The 21636-nt window shown below is 33.9% G+C and overlaps 1 protein-coding gene across 2 annotated transcripts in view; it reads left to right on the top strand.

The window, feature by feature from the left end:
- Positions 1-878: 878 nt before the first annotated feature.
- Positions 879-21636, top strand: part of LOC126820672 (homeobox protein OTX2) — a 47693-nt gene continuing 26935 nt past the window's right edge. The window contains exon 1 of one of the 2 annotated variants that reach the window (XM_050548803.2): positions 879-1052. In XM_050548803.2, coding sequence (XP_050404760.1) covers positions 1040-1052 — 13 coding nt within the window. In that variant the 5' untranslated portion in view covers positions 879-1039. Of the gene's footprint in view, positions 1053-3436; positions 3546-21636 lie in introns of those variants that run through there. The other variant, XM_050548804.2, reaches the window with a different exon arrangement.

Below are 21636 nucleotides of genomic sequence, written 5' to 3'. Positions count from 1 at the left end.
ATTTCTTTTGAAATAAAAACACAGAAAATACAACACTATCACTAATCACGATATTCTATAGATGATATAACACAACACAGTTATTTGGATAACAATCACTTTATGTCATTATAGATTATAATTATGGAATAAAAAGGAATTTGACCCATAATGCAATAAAATTAGAGTAGGTTTTCATGATTGTTATTATTGCCAAAACAAATGAGAATACCACCAAGTGCTATCAATGCAATGTTCCAGAACTAGAAGAATAGATCAACCAAGATAATAATGTTACGACTGTTGTTCTGAAATATCGGTGGTTTAAACATATTTTATTGCAAATAATTTACAAAGGGATTAATACAATTGATAAAACATCGTGGTATTAGGGTATTATTAAGGTGACATTAAAACATCGACGAAAACACATCTCCGTGGCGCGCAAGATTCCAGATAAAAAGGTTACCAATTGGAAATGGACAGTAATCACACTCTGCCATTTCCCTGACCCCCATAATTATTATTCTTGAGCAAAAAATCTAATATAGACGCCGTATCTTATGTGTTTAACTTTAGAAATGTCTGTAGAAGAAATCGTACCATAAAAGACATTCTAATATAATTGGTATATTATAATGACCTATATAAAAGATGAAGATGGGTGTATAGTGTAACTATTTCAAGAAAAGATTGGCAGTTAGTTAACCATAAAAGTTAAAAGAGAAGAAACTACATAGTTAAACAACGACGAAGTGACAATCCAAAGCAGTTGGACTTTGTTGTAGAAACTTAGGCTTTTATTTTCCTCCACGGTCACGTTCCGCTTTCGTTTTTTCTCAGGTGGAAGTAAAGTTCGAAATATCACAACGTAACTTATTAACACGTATTCATGTAGTGGCATAGCTTTTCTTTCCTTCTAAAACATATTACTACCGTTTGGCCTAGGTGTCAGTTTTAATCAACAATTCCCCAGATCCCGTGATACACGTGAAAATAACCTATTGTCTTTATATCGGCTTCATCAAAGGCTTTTTAATTCCTTACCAATAAGTCATCAATGCTGAATCCAGGTAAGTTGAGAATGGTTACTTTAATGATACTAACATGAAGTTAAATGCTAAAAGTTTTACAGCACAATTTGGTAGAATAAGTTGATAATTCATTGCATTTATATGTGCATCATTTGCCAACATACAATACTGATTTTGCTTACGCAATTATAATTATTTTTAGAATTTTTTTGAATTCTAAACATTGTTGTTATTGTATAACAAGCATGAGTTCGCAAATTGAATGTTTTAGATTTTAATTTATCCAATTTACTAGACATTATACTTTTTACAACCAAATAAACAATACAGCACACATATTTAAATCTAGATTTCTGGATTAGTCGATATTTTATAGAAAGTTGTCAACTTTCATATCAATTTATTGATGGAAGGAAATTATGTCGTTTGATATTGATAATAATGAGTTAAAGACACCATGTTGTTGTTGTATAAAATGAGTAGTTTATTATGATTTATGATTTAATGTCTGACCTTATCAATTTTGTTGATTTAAAATAAGATTGATAGAAAGCAGAAATTGTATTTTTGTAGAAATCTATATTACGTCAACGATTTAACAGTTCTAATTAACCCAATAGGCGATAAAATGTTAACCGTATAATAATAATAATTATTTTACCAATTTTCACTTTATTTATCGAAGAATAATTAATCAAACGATCTACAATACACTCCTGCTAATGGCACCATACGCTACACGTGCACCGGTAACATTACCTGAAATAGCACGCGACGTTGTCGCGTGTCGCTTTAAACCGTTACTGTACGCTTGGCAGTTATGTAATCTTATTAATTTGAATTTTCAAAATGACGAAGTCATTATATCTTATAAATTAATCATGATTTGTGGATTTCCTTATAATATAATGTATACCTGTTTATCTAATGTTTGCTTTATATAACTTGTTTTCTTCAACAAATTATAGCTAGCATCCACTGATTTCTACTGACATAGTTTTACCTGACCGGCTATCGGTTTGTGAATATACTTGATATTATAGCGATGTTATTGTCAATTTCATTAAATTTGTGGTTGAAAAAAAAGAACAAAAACCAAATCAAATCAACCCGAGTATACGGAGATTATCGTCAGACATTTTGAATTTTCAAATATTGTTCAGATGCCTGAAAGACTAAGAGGGCAAATTTGGAAAAACAAAATGGAATTATTGAAAAAAGAATGAGTAAGGGCTGACAGGAAAAGCGATGTCTAGTTATTCGAGTGGGACAAACAGTAACAGACAATAGCAGAATAGTCTCCAAATCAGCGGGTTATTGTGTTGATGAAATGTTAAACCTCCTTCCATCACATTCCAAAGAATTGTCATATCTTTTGTTTTGTCTTTCTTACCGTGGAAGACTGGTATGACGGCTTGTAGGTCGGAAACCTCCCAGTCTATCCTTAATGGAATTTTTTGAGAGTAACAACATAATCTTATTTTACATATTTATATTGGTAATATATGCTGATTATCAATATGATTATCATTAGAGTATTCTTTGTTAGAGGTTGTATAGAGAGAACACTGGTAGAACTAGAGTTCCCGGTTTTATATTTAGTTATATTTACTGGTGGGTGTAGTGCATGAAAACTAAACATTATGTAACATTACTTCACAATTTCTTTATTTTAGTATTATTAAATATATATAGTATAGCCAACATGTTGTTAAATAATACTATTTACAGATTACGTTATTGATTTTTAGACTTTATCAAGAAAAACAACAAATCGTGTTTATTTGCTAGGTTTCAAAAAAAGAAAAACGTCTCTTTGAAGTTTTAAAAAGTATATTTACTTTTCATAACTGTGTGTGACCATAGTCAAACATAATGAATATATTAGCCATTTTCTTGTTTATATTTACGCCATATATATATATAAGTAGAAAACTTGAGTCTATTTCTGTGTATTACCACAATGTTGACCCTATTTTAACCCTCGACCAGTCCAAAAACTATAAATTCCACAATGGTGATATTTCCTTGCCGTATCAGTAGTGAAAACTTCTATTTTCTATCGTTTAGATTTCAACGAACATTCACCACATAGCTAACGTTCCGCGACAATATACGCTACAACGTTCCATGCCCCATAACCTCGCCAATACTAGAACGTGACGAAGGCAAACTTTCTGGAAGAGAGTCTTGAACATCTAGCTTAATACCACAAATATCATTCACGTTTAGCCGTCTGACTTGATAATCGAATGGTTCATGCTCCCCAAATTATATTACATACTTTGAAAATTTGTCGACAAACATCGCTTGTAAAGGTTTTGGTTAACACTTTGATGTGAAAATAACACCACATTTAATGTTATAATTATAAAATCCATTTTCAACGAATATATACATATACAGTTGCCTATGTGACACATGGATTTAAGACTGGTCTAAACTATATTAGTTGGTTCTAGGATTTAAAGAAAAAAATAAGAAAACAAATCAGAATTTATGTTTAACCTGTCAACACCAGAATTATTAACGGTAAGAAATTCATATTTTTAAGTAAGATTTTGTACATTAGCCAAGTTGTCCGATTTTCCCGATTGGACAGCACCAATAGATAGTTATCGGCCAACTAGGTTTCTCGCTATTTGTCTTCAGTATGAATCGCGAAGATTGGTCCACGGAAATAAAATACGATTGTCAGTGAAAGGCACCGTAGGTGGAATATTGGCACTGATCTGACAATGCATTTCTTGAATACACAAGTAAAACCGATATTTAAATATGGACCTTACTAAATTACTAGAATCCAGTGTGTCGGTTCTTAGTTTTTTGACGTATTTTAGAATGTTTTGCTAAATGTCTTTTCGTTAATACATGTATTGTGATAACAGATAAATATAATTGACATTTGGCGTCTTCTAATCCCCATTTTCATTGTTTCATTTCGGTTGGTATTAAAATTATTGACAAAATTTGAATTGTCAAATGAGCAGTCCAACGGCAACAGTCGTATCTAAGCCATGGCCTTTTTTTTATTAACAACCTGAATAAGATTTTACCCCAACCACGCAGGTTTAAAAAAATCTTTCAATTTCTCGTTGTTCTAAGTTGTTTAGAAATGAGTACATCATTGTCGTAAATCCGCAGATTTAATGATGATTCCAACAGAGTTTGGTAACGTGATCAAGCATCAAGTGGTTATTCTGTTTCTGGAAGAAAATGACGTAAATAAAGATTACCAATAGAAATTAAATTCGTTGACCAAAGTTTCTGATTCTATCTGGTTATTCTGTGTAGAAACTGGGGTAATTAATTTCATCTCTTAGACTACATATGTGGATTGTATGTAATTGTAATTAACATTACCTGTTACAACAGTAGAATACGTCGTATTTTATTGTATTCATTACATGATCACTAAGCTGGTCAGAATGGTTTAATTGGCGGCATTGGCTAAAGTAGTTAAACCTTCCAGTTCATTATATATTATAACGATCTCATCTAACCCAATAATATAATGCTTTATTGCCCACAAACAAAAACCACGGTGTTTTTATTCTCCCCAGCTGGTGGTCATCCACTGGACTTTTACTCCCCGATCATTTTCCCTAAATACCCGATCCTCCTTCTAGCCCATCTCATGCTGAGATGAAAACATACCGACAACAAATACGTCTGCCCCTCGGGGATTCTGCCAAGTGGACGAGATGTAAATCACACGTGCTGTACCTTTATACAGCAAACAGGTAGTGAATTTCTGTCTCACTCTCAGCCCGGAGCCGTTTCTTACTCACACAAAAATGGAAAGGACAGGGTAACAAAAGGCATGAATAAAATGTAGTGTTAAAATAATTAGGAATGTTAGGCTTGGAAAAGATAAATAAGAAGAAGGTGTGCTGGCAACAAAAATGTTTCAAGGCTGTTCATACACGTGTAGCTTTTTATCCGTGTTCTACAAGGTTGTTGATGAAGCTGAAGAACACTTCAGATCTAACCTCTACGTTTTATATAGCCGCCATCATTGTAAATAGCATGACACTTACTCACCAGTTGAACCAAACTGGTTGTTAAGAGTAGAACGTTACAATAGTAAAATTGTTAGTATTTATGTTGTACTTAGTGAGATAACTATCTAGTTTATTTACCAACATTTATCATTTCTATTATAATATATTTCTCATACTAGGCTTGTCTATTTTTCGTATTGATCGAATTCCATTGTAAAGTATCAAGTCTGATTTGATAAACGCACGTGAGTTCAACTGATGGTCTAAATGATCCTAAAAAATAAGAATACCAGTTTTCCTGTTAATCTGAACCTTTAACCAATATGACTAATGTTTTCGAGATTATCAATAAACAAAATAATTAAAGGCGGTCTAGAATACGCCCCCAATATCTTTATATTGTACACATTCTAAGTTATGCGAAATGTAGATGGACATACTGCTCACTATTGATCTCTATCTTTGTATGTTTTGTTACCATGCTAGTTACAAGTCATACCTTGGGTATGTTTGAAAATACTTCTTTCTTAATATACTACTGTATATATACACTGGCCACCAGTTTACTTATAATAGCCCTAAGGGGTAAAAGGACTGGTCAACTGCTAATTACCTATCTATTTGGCAGTAATCTGTATTGACAGTGTTCACGTTAACCAGTGTCCAAATGACAAAAGGAATTGATCGGTCGGCCCTATAGTCTTTTAAAATTCTTTGTTGCGTTTTATTTACACATTCTTTGGAATTTCGAGTGGTCATATTAGGTGACCTTGAGACATAACGTTTACGTGAATCATTACAATAAATTAAAATAAAATATAAAATGAAACAAAACCATGCAAAAGATAGGGACAATAATTCTCAGTGATAATTTAGAAATTCTGTTTTTTTAAATAGTTTTTAATTCTCCCGTACTTTTAGTTTGAAAATAAATTTATGGAGAACTTAATTTTTTCCGCAAATTTGATGTGACAATTCATTAACATGGGGGCTTTTAAATTTCACTGTTGTTTTTCGTAACTGATATTTAAAAAAATAATTCTGTGAATGTGACTTATGCCTTTCTAGATTTATTTATCCCTAAAAAAAACGCCTTCTCTTTCCTTCGACATGCTATTCTAAGAGATGGTGTGTAACGTCCACATGACACAAATTAGGTATTTTCGGGAATAACATGGTTCAATTTTAATTTCAATAATTTGTTTGGGCGTAGGGGTCTTTAACAGTGTGAGGTAGGCGGACGATCCGGAGAAAACCTACGAGGTTGCTACCTTTCTCCTCGTCAGGTTCAAGCGAGAAATCGAAACCTCGCCACTTGGCTCAATGACAGACCTTGTGATTTCACGCGCACGCGTTAAATCACTAGACCACCCAACCACCTACAGTGTAATAAATTTACTTATATTACCAAATTAAATTTTATATTTATGCAGTTTTGTAACCAAATTAAATTTTATATTTATGTAGTTCTGTAACCAAATCAAATTTTATATTTATGTAGTTCTGTAACAAAATTTAATTCTACATTTATGCAGTTCTGCAACCAAGTTTAATTCTGCATTTCTTGAAATTTATCCGATAAAAAAGTGTTAAGAAATGATAGAATTCTGTATTAAAATGAATTATCTTTAGCGGGGAGTACAAATAAAGGTAACAGATGAAAGGAATCGCTCATTGTATTGTTTGAAAGTTTTCACTCGATTACCTATTAGCAGAGGTGGGTGTCGTGTACGAGAGAGGTATGTGCTTACCAGGGAGGGTGGGGTGGATGACCGAATGGTTAGCGTGTGCGCGCTGTATTATAAGGTCTGTCATTGAGTCAACTGGCGTGGTTTCGATTCCCCGGGTCTTCCGGTTTCCTCCCACTTCTAAAGACCCCTACGCGCAAGTGAATTATTGAAATAAAATTGAATCATATGTTAGTCCCGAAATGACCTAGTTAAACCCATCTCTCTCGTTTACCAGAGGGTATATTTTTGTATTTAGATATCTGAATTCCTTACTGCTGATTGCCACTTGCCTTATACAAAAACGTTTTGGCTTCCAAAATCCAAGATTAAGTTATTGCCCCATTTAATTAATCAGTGGCATAAACGTACATGATTTTCTTCATAGGAGATTTTATTTATAATTAAATTTAATTATTAAAATAGGTCGCTAATAAATGAGTTATCAGTGCCGTTATAAACGTTGTCACGATTTGAATTTTTTACGGAGTTAAGTTTTTCAATATATAAGATTTGACCTGTAGAGTGTTTGTAATGACCAGTCGAGTAATCCCAGAAATATTGGATCTGTATACGCCATTCTATTACGAGTGTTTAAATGATATAGAATATAGTAAATTTACAGTGCAAATTAATAACGCACGAATTTCAACAGTTTTTCATTATCCACCAATCCAACATATCCCGGAAATGTGAACCACACCAAAGTAATTTCTATGCCGACATAGGTTAAGTTCGAAAATAAAAATATTGTCACCCATTTATGGGTTTGTGCGAGTCAAGAGTTGAAGCCCTATGGAAAACCTACTTTGTGAATCAATCTCAGATGAAATGATTGCCCCTTTAACCAAAACATGGTAAATTCTTTACAGGCCATCATATTCGTTATTCATCATCAGAACCAAAACCCTTGAAACGAATGTGTGAAAGCAAAATACTCAAAGTGGACAAAGGCTTAATATACAAGTAAACACAGAGGAGAATCTAACGGAGTTTGTTATCAACTTTAAAAACATAAATTAATGCATTTATGCCCATACTCAAATAGAAACTCGTATGACACACTTATTTTAAAGAGAGGTCAACAGGTCAAACGATGTTATCGCAGTACGTAATAATAATATATACCATGTGATTTTTTCCGCATTTTAAATTTTTTCTTCTGTCTGTTTGTCATGTGTGATAACAAAGAAAGTTAAATACAAAAAAGACCTACATATATTTTATTTACTTCCTTATTGCTGTGGAAATGGAAGTAAAAAAGGCGGGATGGTAAAAATGATTTTATCTAACCTATACTTATATACGGAAATAAACCGTCGACAGGAAATTTCCGTTAGAATATCATGAACACGCGCGGCAAATAAAAACGTCCTTGGGGACACAAGACATATGACAAGAAGCTGCTATATGTATATCAAACAAAATAAATCTTTACATAAAGTCAAAGAAAACAATTAATATATTGCTTTGATGACCACGTATACTCCTGCTAATTCTCGCTGAGGTGGGATGACGTTCGGCGGCATGAGGCAGAAACAAGCCGAGAGAGCACCACGATGTCACATATTACCAGCCTTGACGTTTGGGCTGTGAAACAGACGTGATATTTGGTGAGGTTCTGAAGACCAAAAGCGACGTTTGTAGCGTCTGATTGTTTAGAAAAATAACTGTCACATTTTCTATGTAGGTGAACTAACTTCAAGAATTTTTTCTACCTAAATTGTCACATTCTTCATTGCCTAAGATATTCGGGTCGTTCTTGTGTAACATTTGTGGTTTCAGATTAGCAAGCGATTGGTTGAGAAAACAGAGGCTTGAACTTCTTGAAAATGCACACACTTTTTTTTCATTACTTCCTTTCTGTAGGTCAACAGTATTTTAATGTAACATCTCAAACATTTTATATCACGCACCTACTAATTAAGATATTAATTACAATCTTCGCTTTAAAAACTTTAAAAAAAAAAAAAAAGATTTGCGTATGTGGTAATTGCAAGTTCATGAGGATTAATTACGAAAGAATATTTCCCTTTTATCGAGACCGGCGCCAATTTTCACAGTAATATGATATTGTTGCTCATAAACTTCCTCTACGATTATACCAAATAAAACAACAACAACAAAAAAAAACAAAACAAAAAACAAAAAAATAATTAAGAAAAAAGCAAAATGCACGTACATTCAAGAAAGTCACATGTTAATAGGAAATACATTGTGCGATGTCTTCGATTTTCTTTCGTATATAAAACATTAATTACTCCTTAAGAGTTTAAGATTTTAAAAAGACTCTATCTACCTATATAATACCATTGTTTAAATACCTATATAATACTATTGTCTTTGTTATACATGTACTTCTAGTATATATTGTTTATATTATCCATCTATCTTATTGAAGCAATGATTATCTCTTTTAATTCTGTCGTGTCTTTATCTGCGACAAAACTGATCTCATGATCTCATCTCTCCTATTTCCATCGATTATCATAACTAATGTTGCTAGTCGCGGCGGAGCACAGAAGTTGGGAATTTATCGGACGCACGCCGGTGTCGCCAACCATTTGTCAAAGGCGTCACGGTTACCGGCGCGCAGTCAACCATGGTGGTGTTCTTCCGTCATTGAAATGTATAGAATTTCTGTTAGTTCCTGAAACATTTCACGTGAATATTTTGTCATGTTGTTGATGATGGTAAAAGTTAATCTGTGTTAGGTAATGGTGGTATTCCTTATGTGATCTCACCAGTACGCCATTTTATTTGACTTGGACATGTCGACTTTACCTTGTCAATGTCATTTAACCCTTCACCTATAGATAAGACGTAACGCACTCTGTTTTAAATATTAACTCTGTACTCAATATTTTAGCACCTCCAAAGAAAACACAGAAAAGCGTTATGCAAGCGGTCCCCAGGATAGGCGCAGTGTCAGGAAGGTGGTTGACACTACCCCAAACTTACTACTTATAAAACATTTTCACAGGGTCTTCATCATAACCTAACACTGTATTGGCGGCTTTGCCCATTACAAAATTTGAAATTAAAAACACAAACGGCGCCGACTCAGCTATTTGTGTCGTTTGTTCTGACCAAATAATTCTCATCTTTCTTGGTGGGTGCGGGTGATTATTCTGGTGGCCTTTCGGTTTCTAAAATCCAAGTTCATATATACTATCCAACTTTAGCTATAATATAGAGTGCTTGATATCACTTCTCGTTTGAGGAGTTAACATAGCTAACGAATTGTGATTCTTGTATTTTGTTGGTATAAAGAAAGTGGAATATTGCATGTTTCATAGTAATATTTTATTTTATAAATTTTAATAGATACAGCTACATGTATAATAATGTCATTTACGATGTAAACTGAAATTGTCCAGATTTTCTTTTTAAGAGAGAGAGAGAGAGAGAGAGAGGGGGGGCGAGACAAATGGGGTTTAACGTCCACTCGACACAAACTAGGTCATTTCGGGACTAACATATGGTTCAATTTTATTTCAATGATTTGCTTGCGAGTAGGGGTCTTTAGCAGTGGGAAGAAACCGGAGAACCGAGAGAAAACCCAAGAGGTTGGACAGGAGGCTCTACTCCTTGCAACGTACAACCAGGGAATCGAAACCATGCCAGTTGACTCAATGACAGACCTTATGATACTGGGCGCACGCGCGAACCATTCGGACATCCAACCCCCTATTCCTTTTTAAACTTATCATCATTACGGAAATATTTTAGGGGTTTTTTTTTATAAAAAGAAACAAAAAAGAAAAAAAAACCATTAAAAGCAAAATGAAGGCTTCTTTTATCTTGAAGTAACGAACACACACCATAGTTTTTGAAGTCTCCTTTTCAGACGATGTTGAAAAATGATTTCTCTGTGCTAATTACTTGGAGGGGAAGTTCAGTTGCCAATTCAGCAGTGATTGGAAACACGTGTTCATTGGAACTCAATAATAAAGATTCTTTATTTCTCCTCTTTTATGAAACTCTGGTATCAAAATGTTGATTTGAAGTTAAAGAGAAAAGTCAGACTGTATTCGTTTCGGCTGTCAACTTGTCTGTCTTGCTATTGTTACTCTCGCTTGAATGCTTCTTCCGACTTAACTTCCGATGAAGAAACGCTCGCGCAGGGACGAATTGTACCAAGCAAACAAATTTCCGCTCTAACCGACATGAGCAACTTATTGATTCTTCGCGCCAATTGGCTATCATCGATCGTCTGCCTGTGAATGGCGCGCGCTGCTCGTCTTTCGGCAGTGTTCGTAGATTGATTGAACGTGAGCACTGTTATTTGGCGGGGAATTTAATGGTGTTATCCGATACACGTTGTCGTGTGTATCAAGCCTCACAGTGTATCAAATGAACTGAAGAAAGACGGCAATTGATTGGTTTTTACTCAAAAGAAAATTTCGAGGCAATCAAACGAGAACCATACGTGCAAATTTTGGTAAAATAGAAACTCCACACGCCTCCGGATGACACTGAATGCGCGAATAAATTGGTTCAAATTCACTGGTATTTAAGACTCGCGTATTATAGTCTATTATGTTTTATTCTGTTCTTTGACAAAATAACAAAGTTTGTAAATAAAGAAGGTTAAGGTAAAACATGCTGGCTAGAACCACTCGGGGATAATCTCCCTTTATGAATTATCACAGTATAGTTAGTCTAGGGTTCTAATATCACTCTTTCTATCTAACATTCAAAGTAATTATATGTCGAGAAAGTTTTGATTTGGCATAAGATCCACTAAGTGTATTGTAATTTACCCCCCATTAAAAAAATTAAATGTAATAATTTCTAGCAGAGGCGGCCGCGGGGTATTTGGTGAGAGGGACTCAAAAATAGGGTCGACACTGGTGATTTGTGGCGCATAACTGGATCCGAATACAACATTCAATTCAATCACTTCATCACCTCAACCAACAAAAAACGTTGCATTGAAATAGAATAATAAGTGGAATTTACCCCCGCCCGACAGGGTCCTTGCAGCCCTACTATCTAGACTAACAACTAAATGATGTTTAGGCCTTTATTATTTATTTTTATCTTGATCAAAGTACACATCACCACAACTACTTATCTTTATATAGTATCTTAATTTCCGCCATTAACGTAACGATTAGAATTGACAGAATTCTGTACTTATTGGGATTTCAACCAGTGTGACCAATTACTACAGTTCCTGTTCAACAATTTCAATCTCGTTTCCGTAAAATCAAAACATATCTACTGGTACATACCTTTTTATACTTAGCATTGTCCAGATAAACGATGAAGTTTTAGTGGTGGAAGTCGAAAGGTTTTCAAAACACTAAAATTAGTAGATTTAGATGTAGTACCAAGTATTGCTAACGTCGTGAGTAATAACATCAAGACCTTTCTGTGTATGAAGCTGTAAACTAATTTAAAGGAGCTAAATCTCTAACTCGATATTATTAATAATATTCGAAGTTAAAAACACGAAACCAAATTCAGTATTATTCCATTTCAATCAATACTGATGCTGTTATCTTGCCGTGAAAATATGGGATCCTAATATCCAATATTTAAGAGACATTGAACATTTTAAAATTAGTACACGAGTCGTGTACCCTATGGTTTCAGGCGCCATTTGTAATGAACAAAGACAAGACAATGCGAAAGTTATTATTAATGGCTGATTCACAATCGACAAAATAATAATTAAAAAACATGTAGAATGGACTTGGTAGACGTAAGAGGTGGCCGTTTGATTTGGACTCTTCGCGTATTTCACCGAACATAATTGATTAGAAATTACAAATTTTTTTTTTTAAAAAATGAATATAAATCACTTTATATACATTCATATTACACTAATATGTGCTTTTAAACCCAATTTCGTCTATTTTAAGGTTCAAAAGATTGGAGTCATACGCCCTTTAAGGATATTTTAAAATATCAGAAATACGACGTTTCGGAATAATTGTATATAAGATAATATTTTAAAACAGAATGTTCGCGTTAAATAAATTGGCAAAACCGTAATTTGATACCAATATTCTATGACCCTATAATAACTTTCTATAATACTATTGATGTTATATTGAACAAAGAGATTATATACATGAATGTATGGCTGTTTATTTCTATCTATTTACATGCTAAAGTCGGTTTGTTTGTTTCTCTTTTCTGTCGTTAACCTGGTTTATTTCTGGTTACGTGTATATTTGCTGTAAGTATGGGGAACAGTTTCATGCTTTTGGATGCTGTTGTGTCATGCTACAACTAACCACGCATACAACTTTCCGCGCATAGCGGTACTTAGTACAGATTCAACTATCATGATTATTTATTTATTGTTCAGTGAAATCGATTTTTGAAAGTATGTTCCAACAAATATGTTCCAACAAATTGTTTAGTATAGCATTGGAAACGTGTTCAATTTGAGCTCCATCTTTTAAATTATACGGTAAAAAATGACTTGCAATTTTAGCGTTAAGCTGGGAGCCGTTGTTGCTATAATATGTGAAAGCATAAAGAGTTTTATGGGGTCCAAAGTATCCATAGCTACACGTATTTTGTCAAATGCACACTACATGGTCCTGTTGAATAATGTGAATATTTGTGAGAGAATGTCACAATGTGATAAAGTAAATCAAAATATAGGTTGAAAGTGGCATTGCGTTTTGTTGGGATATACTATTTAGTAATTTTTATTACCCCCATTGTCCTTGGTTCACCTTGTCTATTTCCATGCTGAGATTTCTAACAGTACAGAAAGTAAATGCCATTTGATTGGTCATTCGACTATTCTGAAATGTCAGGGAATTTCAAAATCAAACAGACTATTACTGTAAAGGATATGACGTCTTCCTTTTGAAATTTGTAGTTTTTGTTTTACATTGATCCTTATGGTACACTAGCTACTTCCATACTGAGATTTTCTATCTCAATCTGAGATTCATTATCTCAATAAGGATGTTTGTGGCAGTGGCAGTGGCAAAGGCAATGTAATAATTGTTAATTGTTTCTAGACCTCAAGGTTTATATGAAAAGTGGAGTCGATATTGATATTGTATAAGTTACGGGTGTGTTTAGTAATACGTCATATTATACCCGAGTTTGTAACTAGATACTCGCTTAGAGTACAAACCAGTCGCCTTCTAGTCTAGCAAGACGGATAGTAGAGACTAGGGTATTGTTCGACACCTCTCTTCCCCACACACAGAACCCAGATTCCCATTTTGCGCACGTGACATTTTTTGGCGTTTGAGCAAATAGGCTTCACTACTAAACAATCCACGGGGTTCTTGAGGCGGAGCGAGGGGTTGGAGGTAAATATTCGGGCATGCAGCATGAAAAGCTGTTGAAAAATGTCACAGAATTGGGTGCTTTTTATCTCGCATCTTGTGTGAAAGTATATTAGCCAGTTACTGACTTGTTGAGAGAGCGCAGAACAATTTGTAACCAAACAGTGAGGATGGGCTATCATAACTATCACGATTCGTCACGCCCTCTATAAACCTTTCGTAGTCTTATTTAAAGCCTGGTCGGGAAACAAGCTCAGATCATTTAACATATTACGCCATCAAAAATTTAAATTGGCGGAAATAATTTATCTCATTTTATTCAACAAAGAACACCCTTTACCATCATTATGGAGTTAGTATGTTAGTGTAACTAGATATTTAAACTTGCATCTAGAAAATTTGTTTTTATTATTATTATTATTATTATAACAGCATATTTATATAAGTTGTTTTTTAAAAGAATATAGAGATGTACAACATCTTAAACTAAATGGTAGATTATTCCATAAAACAGGTGCTTGATAACTAAAAGAGCGCTGACCATAAGAGACTAGTTGAACAGTTTTGGGCTTTAAAAGTAGTTTATCTGATGTACGTAATGTTCGGCCAGGTGTATAAAGTTCTAAAAGATCTGAGAGGTAAACATGAGCTAAATTATTTAAACATTTAAAAGTAAGTAATAAAATCTTAAAATCAATTCGATATTTAACAGGTAACCAGTGTAAATTATATAAAACAGGGGTTATGTGGTCACATTTCGTAGTTAAAGTAACAAGTCTAGCCGCAGTATTCTGTACTTTTTGTAATTTATCTATAAGCTTTAAAGGTAAACCAACTAAAAGTGAATTAAAGTTATCTAATCGAGAAGTGACCAGAGAATTAACAAGTGACTTAGTGGCCTCTACAGTTACACATTTACGTATTTTACCTATATTTCTAATATTAAAATAGCACAATTTACAAATATTTTTTACTTGAGCTCCCATAAGCATAAAACTATCAAAGATAGCGCCAATATTACGAGCAGAATAAGATGAAAATATATCACAATTACCAATTACAACAGGGGGTTATCTTGTGCAGATTTATTTAATTGATGCCTTGAGCCTAATAACAATTAGGTGTAAATGAAATATATAATTGAGTATCATCGGCATACAAATGAAAGCTGAGGCCATATTTTCTGACAATATCTCCTAATGGTGACGTATAGAGGGTAAGGGTAAATAAAATCGGACCAAGAACAGAACCTTAGGGAACCCCAGATGACAAAACAGATTCAGACGACGATTTGCAATTAACTAAAATACAATGGTTTCTACCCACAAGATAGCTCTCTAAAAGATTTAATGCAGAGCCACAAATACCGAATTTAAATTGAAGTCTACGTAGAAGAATGGAAGGGTCCACCGTGTCGAAAGCAGCAGATAAATCTAATAAAATTAAAAATGTACATTTTCTATTATCAATTTCCATTAAAATATCATTTGAAACCCGGGTTAAAGCTGTTTCGGTACTGTGAAATTGTTTATAAGCACTTTGAAATGGTTCATACAAACAGTTATCATCTAGATGGGCCTTAATCTGAGAAGCAATACATTTCTCCAATATTTTAGAAATAAAACTTAAGTTAGAGACTGGCCTGTAATTTTTAAAAACATTAGGATCCAGTGTAGACTTTTTAATTAAAGGGGTAACATAAGCTCGTTTGAAAACGTTGGGAATAGTAGCGGATGATATACAAGAATTAATAATATTGGTAAAAACTGGAATAACTTCGTCTAGACAGTCCTTAAGAACAGAAGTCGGAACAGGATCTAATGAACAAGATTTAGGAGCAGACGATTTAATTAGCTTTAAAACAAAAGATTCACTAACCAAGTTAAAATTTTCTAAATAAACAGAATTTTCTAACTTATCAAAATCATGAGCGTTAAAGTCAATAGTTTTATTTAAATCATCAAGTTCAGTTCGTATTTTCTGTATTTTTATTTGAAAGAAATCAGAGAATAAATTTGCAAGTTCAGTGTCATTATCATTGTCCGGGAGGATAGTACGCTCAGCATTATGGTCCAAAAGGGAATTCACAACTGTATTTATAGATATAAACTGAAGAACATTTTTTCAATCGAATGTTTACACACCATGAATTGGTGTTATTATATTCTTGTGAAAATAAAATACAGCTCGACACTTTATTACCAGATTGCATGACATCAGAGAATTTGTCATGATTCTAATATGCCGTATTTTACAGTACAGTGGATTGGCCGGCACGAGAGAATTTCATGGCAGACGATCTATGGGAATAAACGAGAAGCACTGATTGCCGTCATGCGATAAATCTCTCTAATCTTCATACAACTAATTAGAGTTGCAGAGCACAAGGCGCGTGCACGAGCTGAAGGGAATTGGTATTGGGTATCCCGAGGTTAAAATGGCGATATTGGGTCGTTTCGGATCATCTCGCGATCTCAGTGAATGAAAATAATGACTGCCGCAAAAAGATAGTCCGTTTGCCTATAAATTGTCGCCAATATAATATCTTACTGACGATAGCATCTCCATTACCGGTAATATTAACGAGCACACGACCCTCTTGCTTTGGTGTGTTAACCTAAGATAAGGAAAGAATGGCGGCCAAACAGAAATTGTCGACGTCCGTGCTATTGTCCGGCGCGTGCTCTGGCTTTAATCGAGTCTTGCCCAATATTCAAGTTTTATATGTGTGAGGAAATAATTGTGAGATATATGACATGGCCTGTCAGCGGCAAGAAGTGTCTTTTCTCAATCATCTGATAGACCAGTTAATATATTCAACCTCACGTTTAACTTCGTTTCCCGCCTTTTCCCACCATTATGTTAGAGACCTCTTCAATTTGACTCGTCTGTTTACTCATCTCAAGATATGGTTGCACTAATATATCCTTCACATATTTCTTACACCTTGTTTTACTAGATTAATATAATATATTATATAGGTACAACAAATAATGTACAGTTTCAGCCCAGAAGGTCATTATGACGGGGAAAACTAAAATGTGTCTTAAATTTCTTGAAATATCCTAAATTGTTAAACCGGGAATGGAGGGTGGGAGTCTTTTGTAAGAAACGTACAAGGGAATTTTTGAGCTGTACAAATTCTGTCGTGTACAAATAATCCAAAAGGCAATACAAACTTCTTCCGAAATAAAGCTGTAAAATACGTTTGATGGGACCCGAATCCAGAAAACATAGGCTGTGATAATGAGCTGCCAGACACTGATGACAGCGGGATAAGAGTTCATCCCTTGAAGCTTTGGTAGAAGACATCAGTGAAAAACAATTCCATATCACGGTGTATATTCTTGTACACAGAATAAAATTTATGTCTATATTAATTTATTTGCTAAATTTGTCTGTATTATAAATGAATATTGACGCCTCGAATATGTGCGGTATTTTAGAAACAAGGGTTTTAAATGACGCTCGTCTGTTATAAATATACATATAGATAAGCATGAAATCAGTGATAGCATAAAACCTTTTGGTCCTGTAGTCATCCGAGCCGTCTGATGACGAGAAATTTGTCAAGAGCTTCTACAGCCGAGCTTCGTGTTAATATTGACAATGCTATTTAATGCTATTTAGCCATTTTTCACACGTATGTTAAGAATGGCATAACACAATGTGTATATTTGTCCTGTATGTGGACATTAAAGGGGAGCTGTGGGCAATGAATGTCGCCTCGCCGGTACAGAGTTACCGTCATTTTTGTTGACAATGGCGATCTGAGCGTGTTGAGCGCGGAATATCGCAAGCGCACGTGAGGAAACAATGCGATAATGGGTGTTAGGCGATCAAACATTATCATGTGGCGGGTTTAGTAAAGAAATCATCAGTGAACCTATTAATATTACCCGTATAGTATATCAGAGCTTTCGTCTAGTTTTACTGCTAGACTATCTCATTTGTTTATTTGCTTGTAGTAGATGCCGGGCCTCAACGACACTAACGTCACGTCACGAGGACAGAATATATAGCTCTTGGTTTTAAAATCATATATCCTAGTTATCATTCTATATACCTAGGTGACATACTAATATCGAGATTATTGTCTGATGTTCACCCCTTTTTCATCATATGTAAGTAATTTTTCATTTTTAATTACTTACTGGCCTGGGTGGCGCTATGTATAATTCAGTTGAAATGTGCCCAACGTGTATTAAAAACGTTCGTGTGTCCGGGTATATCTGGAATATATGAATCTGTATAATGCAGTAGACCCGTCCAGCTTTTTGCAAGCAAAAAAATGTATATTTTTTTTGGGGTGATGAAATGCGTCTAACATGTAAGTATTTTGTCGGGTTTGAAATTGATTTCAGAAATAATCCCATGAAAAGCTGGTTCATTTTGTTGTTTATATAACTAATGCTAATTTTCCACTTTACTGTTGTACCGAGGGCACAGTGATAAATACTAAAGACATGACACAATTTAACATATGTTTCGAAAAAATGAATTCCTATTTCTTCCGTTAACAAGCAAAATCGCATATTCTTTAACCATTCCGAATGCAACTTTTCCATCACCGATTCGAGCGTTAAAAAAACCTAAATCTCAATATGATAATGTAATATGAATGTATATAAAATGATTTACATTCAATCATTTCTGTTTTTACTTTAATTTCTAATCAGTTATGTTCTTCGAAATACGCGAAGCTTCCAAATTGTATGTCAGTCTTTGGCGGCTAGTTATTCCAGTCTACGCCTGTAGTATTTTCATCGAGTCGGTTCATTACAAACGGCACTTGAAAGCATTCTGGCACGCGATTCGTGTGCCAATGTTTAAATTTTCATCATTTTGTTTTAAATATTAGATACACCAGAAGCCCATCTTTTCAAGGTAAGATAACAACATTAATTTCATATTTTTAAGTAATATTTTTAAAATGTATTAAAATAAAGCCCTAAAATAGATGGTATCTATAAACAGTCCTATCTTGTTAAAGAATAATCCTATTAATCCTATAATTCACTATTGCCAGTTGAGAAATTGTCAAAAATATCATTTTCAACTTCAAATTCAAACGTTTGAAGATGGCTATTCCATGGTGGGGAATAGGAAAACAAGGGAGGTAATTGGGAGGTAATTGTGTTATTATTTCCGGTGTGAAGATTTTTAAGTGTGAGAAAGGTAACCAATGATAGTGAGTTGACAACCTATTAAGCAAAAGACATAGAAATAATTATGTTTTGACTTTCTTAGAAAATTTGAAATTGTAACTTTAAATTGACCAATAAGTTGTGTTTGCAATGGTCTCCTTTAGAATTACTTTCAATTTTTCAGCTAGAATTTTTGAACTCTCGAATCGCGAAATTTTCAAAATTACGCTATTTTTTGAACGTCGCATTATATTTTATCAACTCATTGATAATTTTACAAGTTGATATATTACTACTTTATCTTTAAATAATTATATGCAAAATGACAGCGGGGAATTTTGAAGTAATTAATCTTTCCCGGAATTATAATGTATGGGGAGTATAATGTGTTGACAGTACATTTTATTTTGTTTGGTCAAATATCTAGCAATGGTTTTAACTGTCTGTCTTTCTTTTATAAATAAAGAGCCGACTCTTCAACTTAGGAAGTTGGTGACAATAAGTAGTCAAGTACCTTCTGAATAATTCATCTACTTTAAACACTAATCATCTCATGTTATCTCGCGGGATCTGTCGAGGTTTGAATCATTCCATTAGGAAACCACCTGATAGTTTGATTATATAGACGAAATCGTTTCATGCTGTCATTATTGATATTGGTAATTGACACTGCATTCCAACAGATATATTGGCGATCTACGTGTCACGACTTTATTAATATGCGTTTTCTGTGAAGTTGTACAATATGAAGTTTCCCCATTTACAATGTCTAAGATATTGAATAATGTATGCCGTTCAGGACACCTCAATAAAGCATCCAATCTGAATTAAAAAAATTATTTGTCCCATGGCTGTGTGGAAGAAATCAGGATATTTTGTGACATGGCCTAATCATTTTTGTTGTGTCGTCTTGTGCGACAAAATCTGTCTAACCAAGAATTGTCGGGTACGTTGCTTATAAACCTATCATAATATGAAGAATATTTCACAATGACTTTTAGACTTGTGTCAAAGATATGGTAGAGACAAAACAATCTTCAAATTTTATTAACTCTATATGTTTCTTATCAGATCTACCATTGCAATTACAGCTTGTCGTTTTTTTTTATCCAAAGCATATTGGTATAAGATAAATGGGAGATATCTGTATGGAATAACAGCACATTCATTTGAATTACGGCACGACTGATTACTTACTGTTCAAAATATGAACATAAATTTACGTAATCGTCATTAGTGACGAACCCGGAGTGTCATTTTACCAGAAATTCAATACATTTTAACTTCCATGCGATGTATTGTTGACATACATTAGATAAACATTTCATATAAATTGTTTATATGTATGATTACATGTTTATCTTACATAAGCCACATACTGGAATTATATTCTAGATATTCTGAATATACGTTAATGCCAGTCTATACAACCAGGCGAGAAAATGCAATCTGTAACCATGGAAACTATAATAGTCATTGAAAATGCGATTTGTAAAGTGGGTGTCACTTGAACGAATTAAACAAAATTCAGCACAAAGTACGAATTTTAATGGATGCAACCGGAAATGAATAGCTTTACAGGAGCTCTTTTGTCACGTGAGAGGAAAATTCAGCAAGTGCGAGATTATTAAAAACCTAGTTATTAGACGGCATGAATAGGCTTTTATAATGGTTAACGGGGAATGCTTATTTCAAATCTCGTCAAACAAAATATTACATATATTTTGGTCCTTAAAATATACTATATTTTTTAAATTTCCCTTTTTCATCAAAGGATTTTTAAAATCTAAAATTAAAAATCCAGTATATAATATAAGAAAGTACAACGAAAATTACATGGCAGCTGCCGGGACTCCTGGAGTGATAATTAGTGGTATAGGGGTGTTCCAGAGAGAATAGGCCTATCACACCACACATTACTTGAAAGGGTGGGGTGGGGAAGGAGATGAATTTCAGACGCTGAAATATTTATCTTCCTCCACGTGACAAATTCTAATATAAAATAATTACGGACGGGAACAGACTGTGGCGTTATTGAAAATTAGACTTCCGTAGAGCAATGCGCAATATTGTCATGGAAATGACAATCTTTTGCTGTTTGTGATGTTACAGCATCTTGATTCGTGCACGATACGAGTCCGTAACTCATTGAGCATTTGTGTTTATTAAAAGCTGTTAATTTGGTTCGTTGAATCGTCATGGATAGATGTTTTTAGAAATAGCAACCTAATCACCGCCGATAAATTTATACTGATTTATATTTGTATATATCATTATTACGTATAAAAACGTGAAAATTATAAAAGGCTGTCATATTAATTTACTTTTAAAATCCGTGAAAACAGTTTTAAAATTCTAAAATTAACGTCAGTGGGTGGAGACACTAAAAATCCCCCAATCTAATTATATTTAGTAAATAGAATGATTAAATATTGATTTAAGGCAGAATGATTCCAGATATTAGAAGATTCATA

Source organism: Patella vulgata, chromosome 5, assembly GCF_932274485.2.
Source record: "Patella vulgata chromosome 5, xgPatVulg1.2, whole genome shotgun sequence".
NCBI classification, from domain to species: domain Eukaryota; kingdom Metazoa; phylum Mollusca; class Gastropoda; family Patellidae; genus Patella; species Patella vulgata.
Note: the sequence above shows the minus strand (reverse complement) of the source record. Positions and strands in the feature narration are given on the sequence as shown.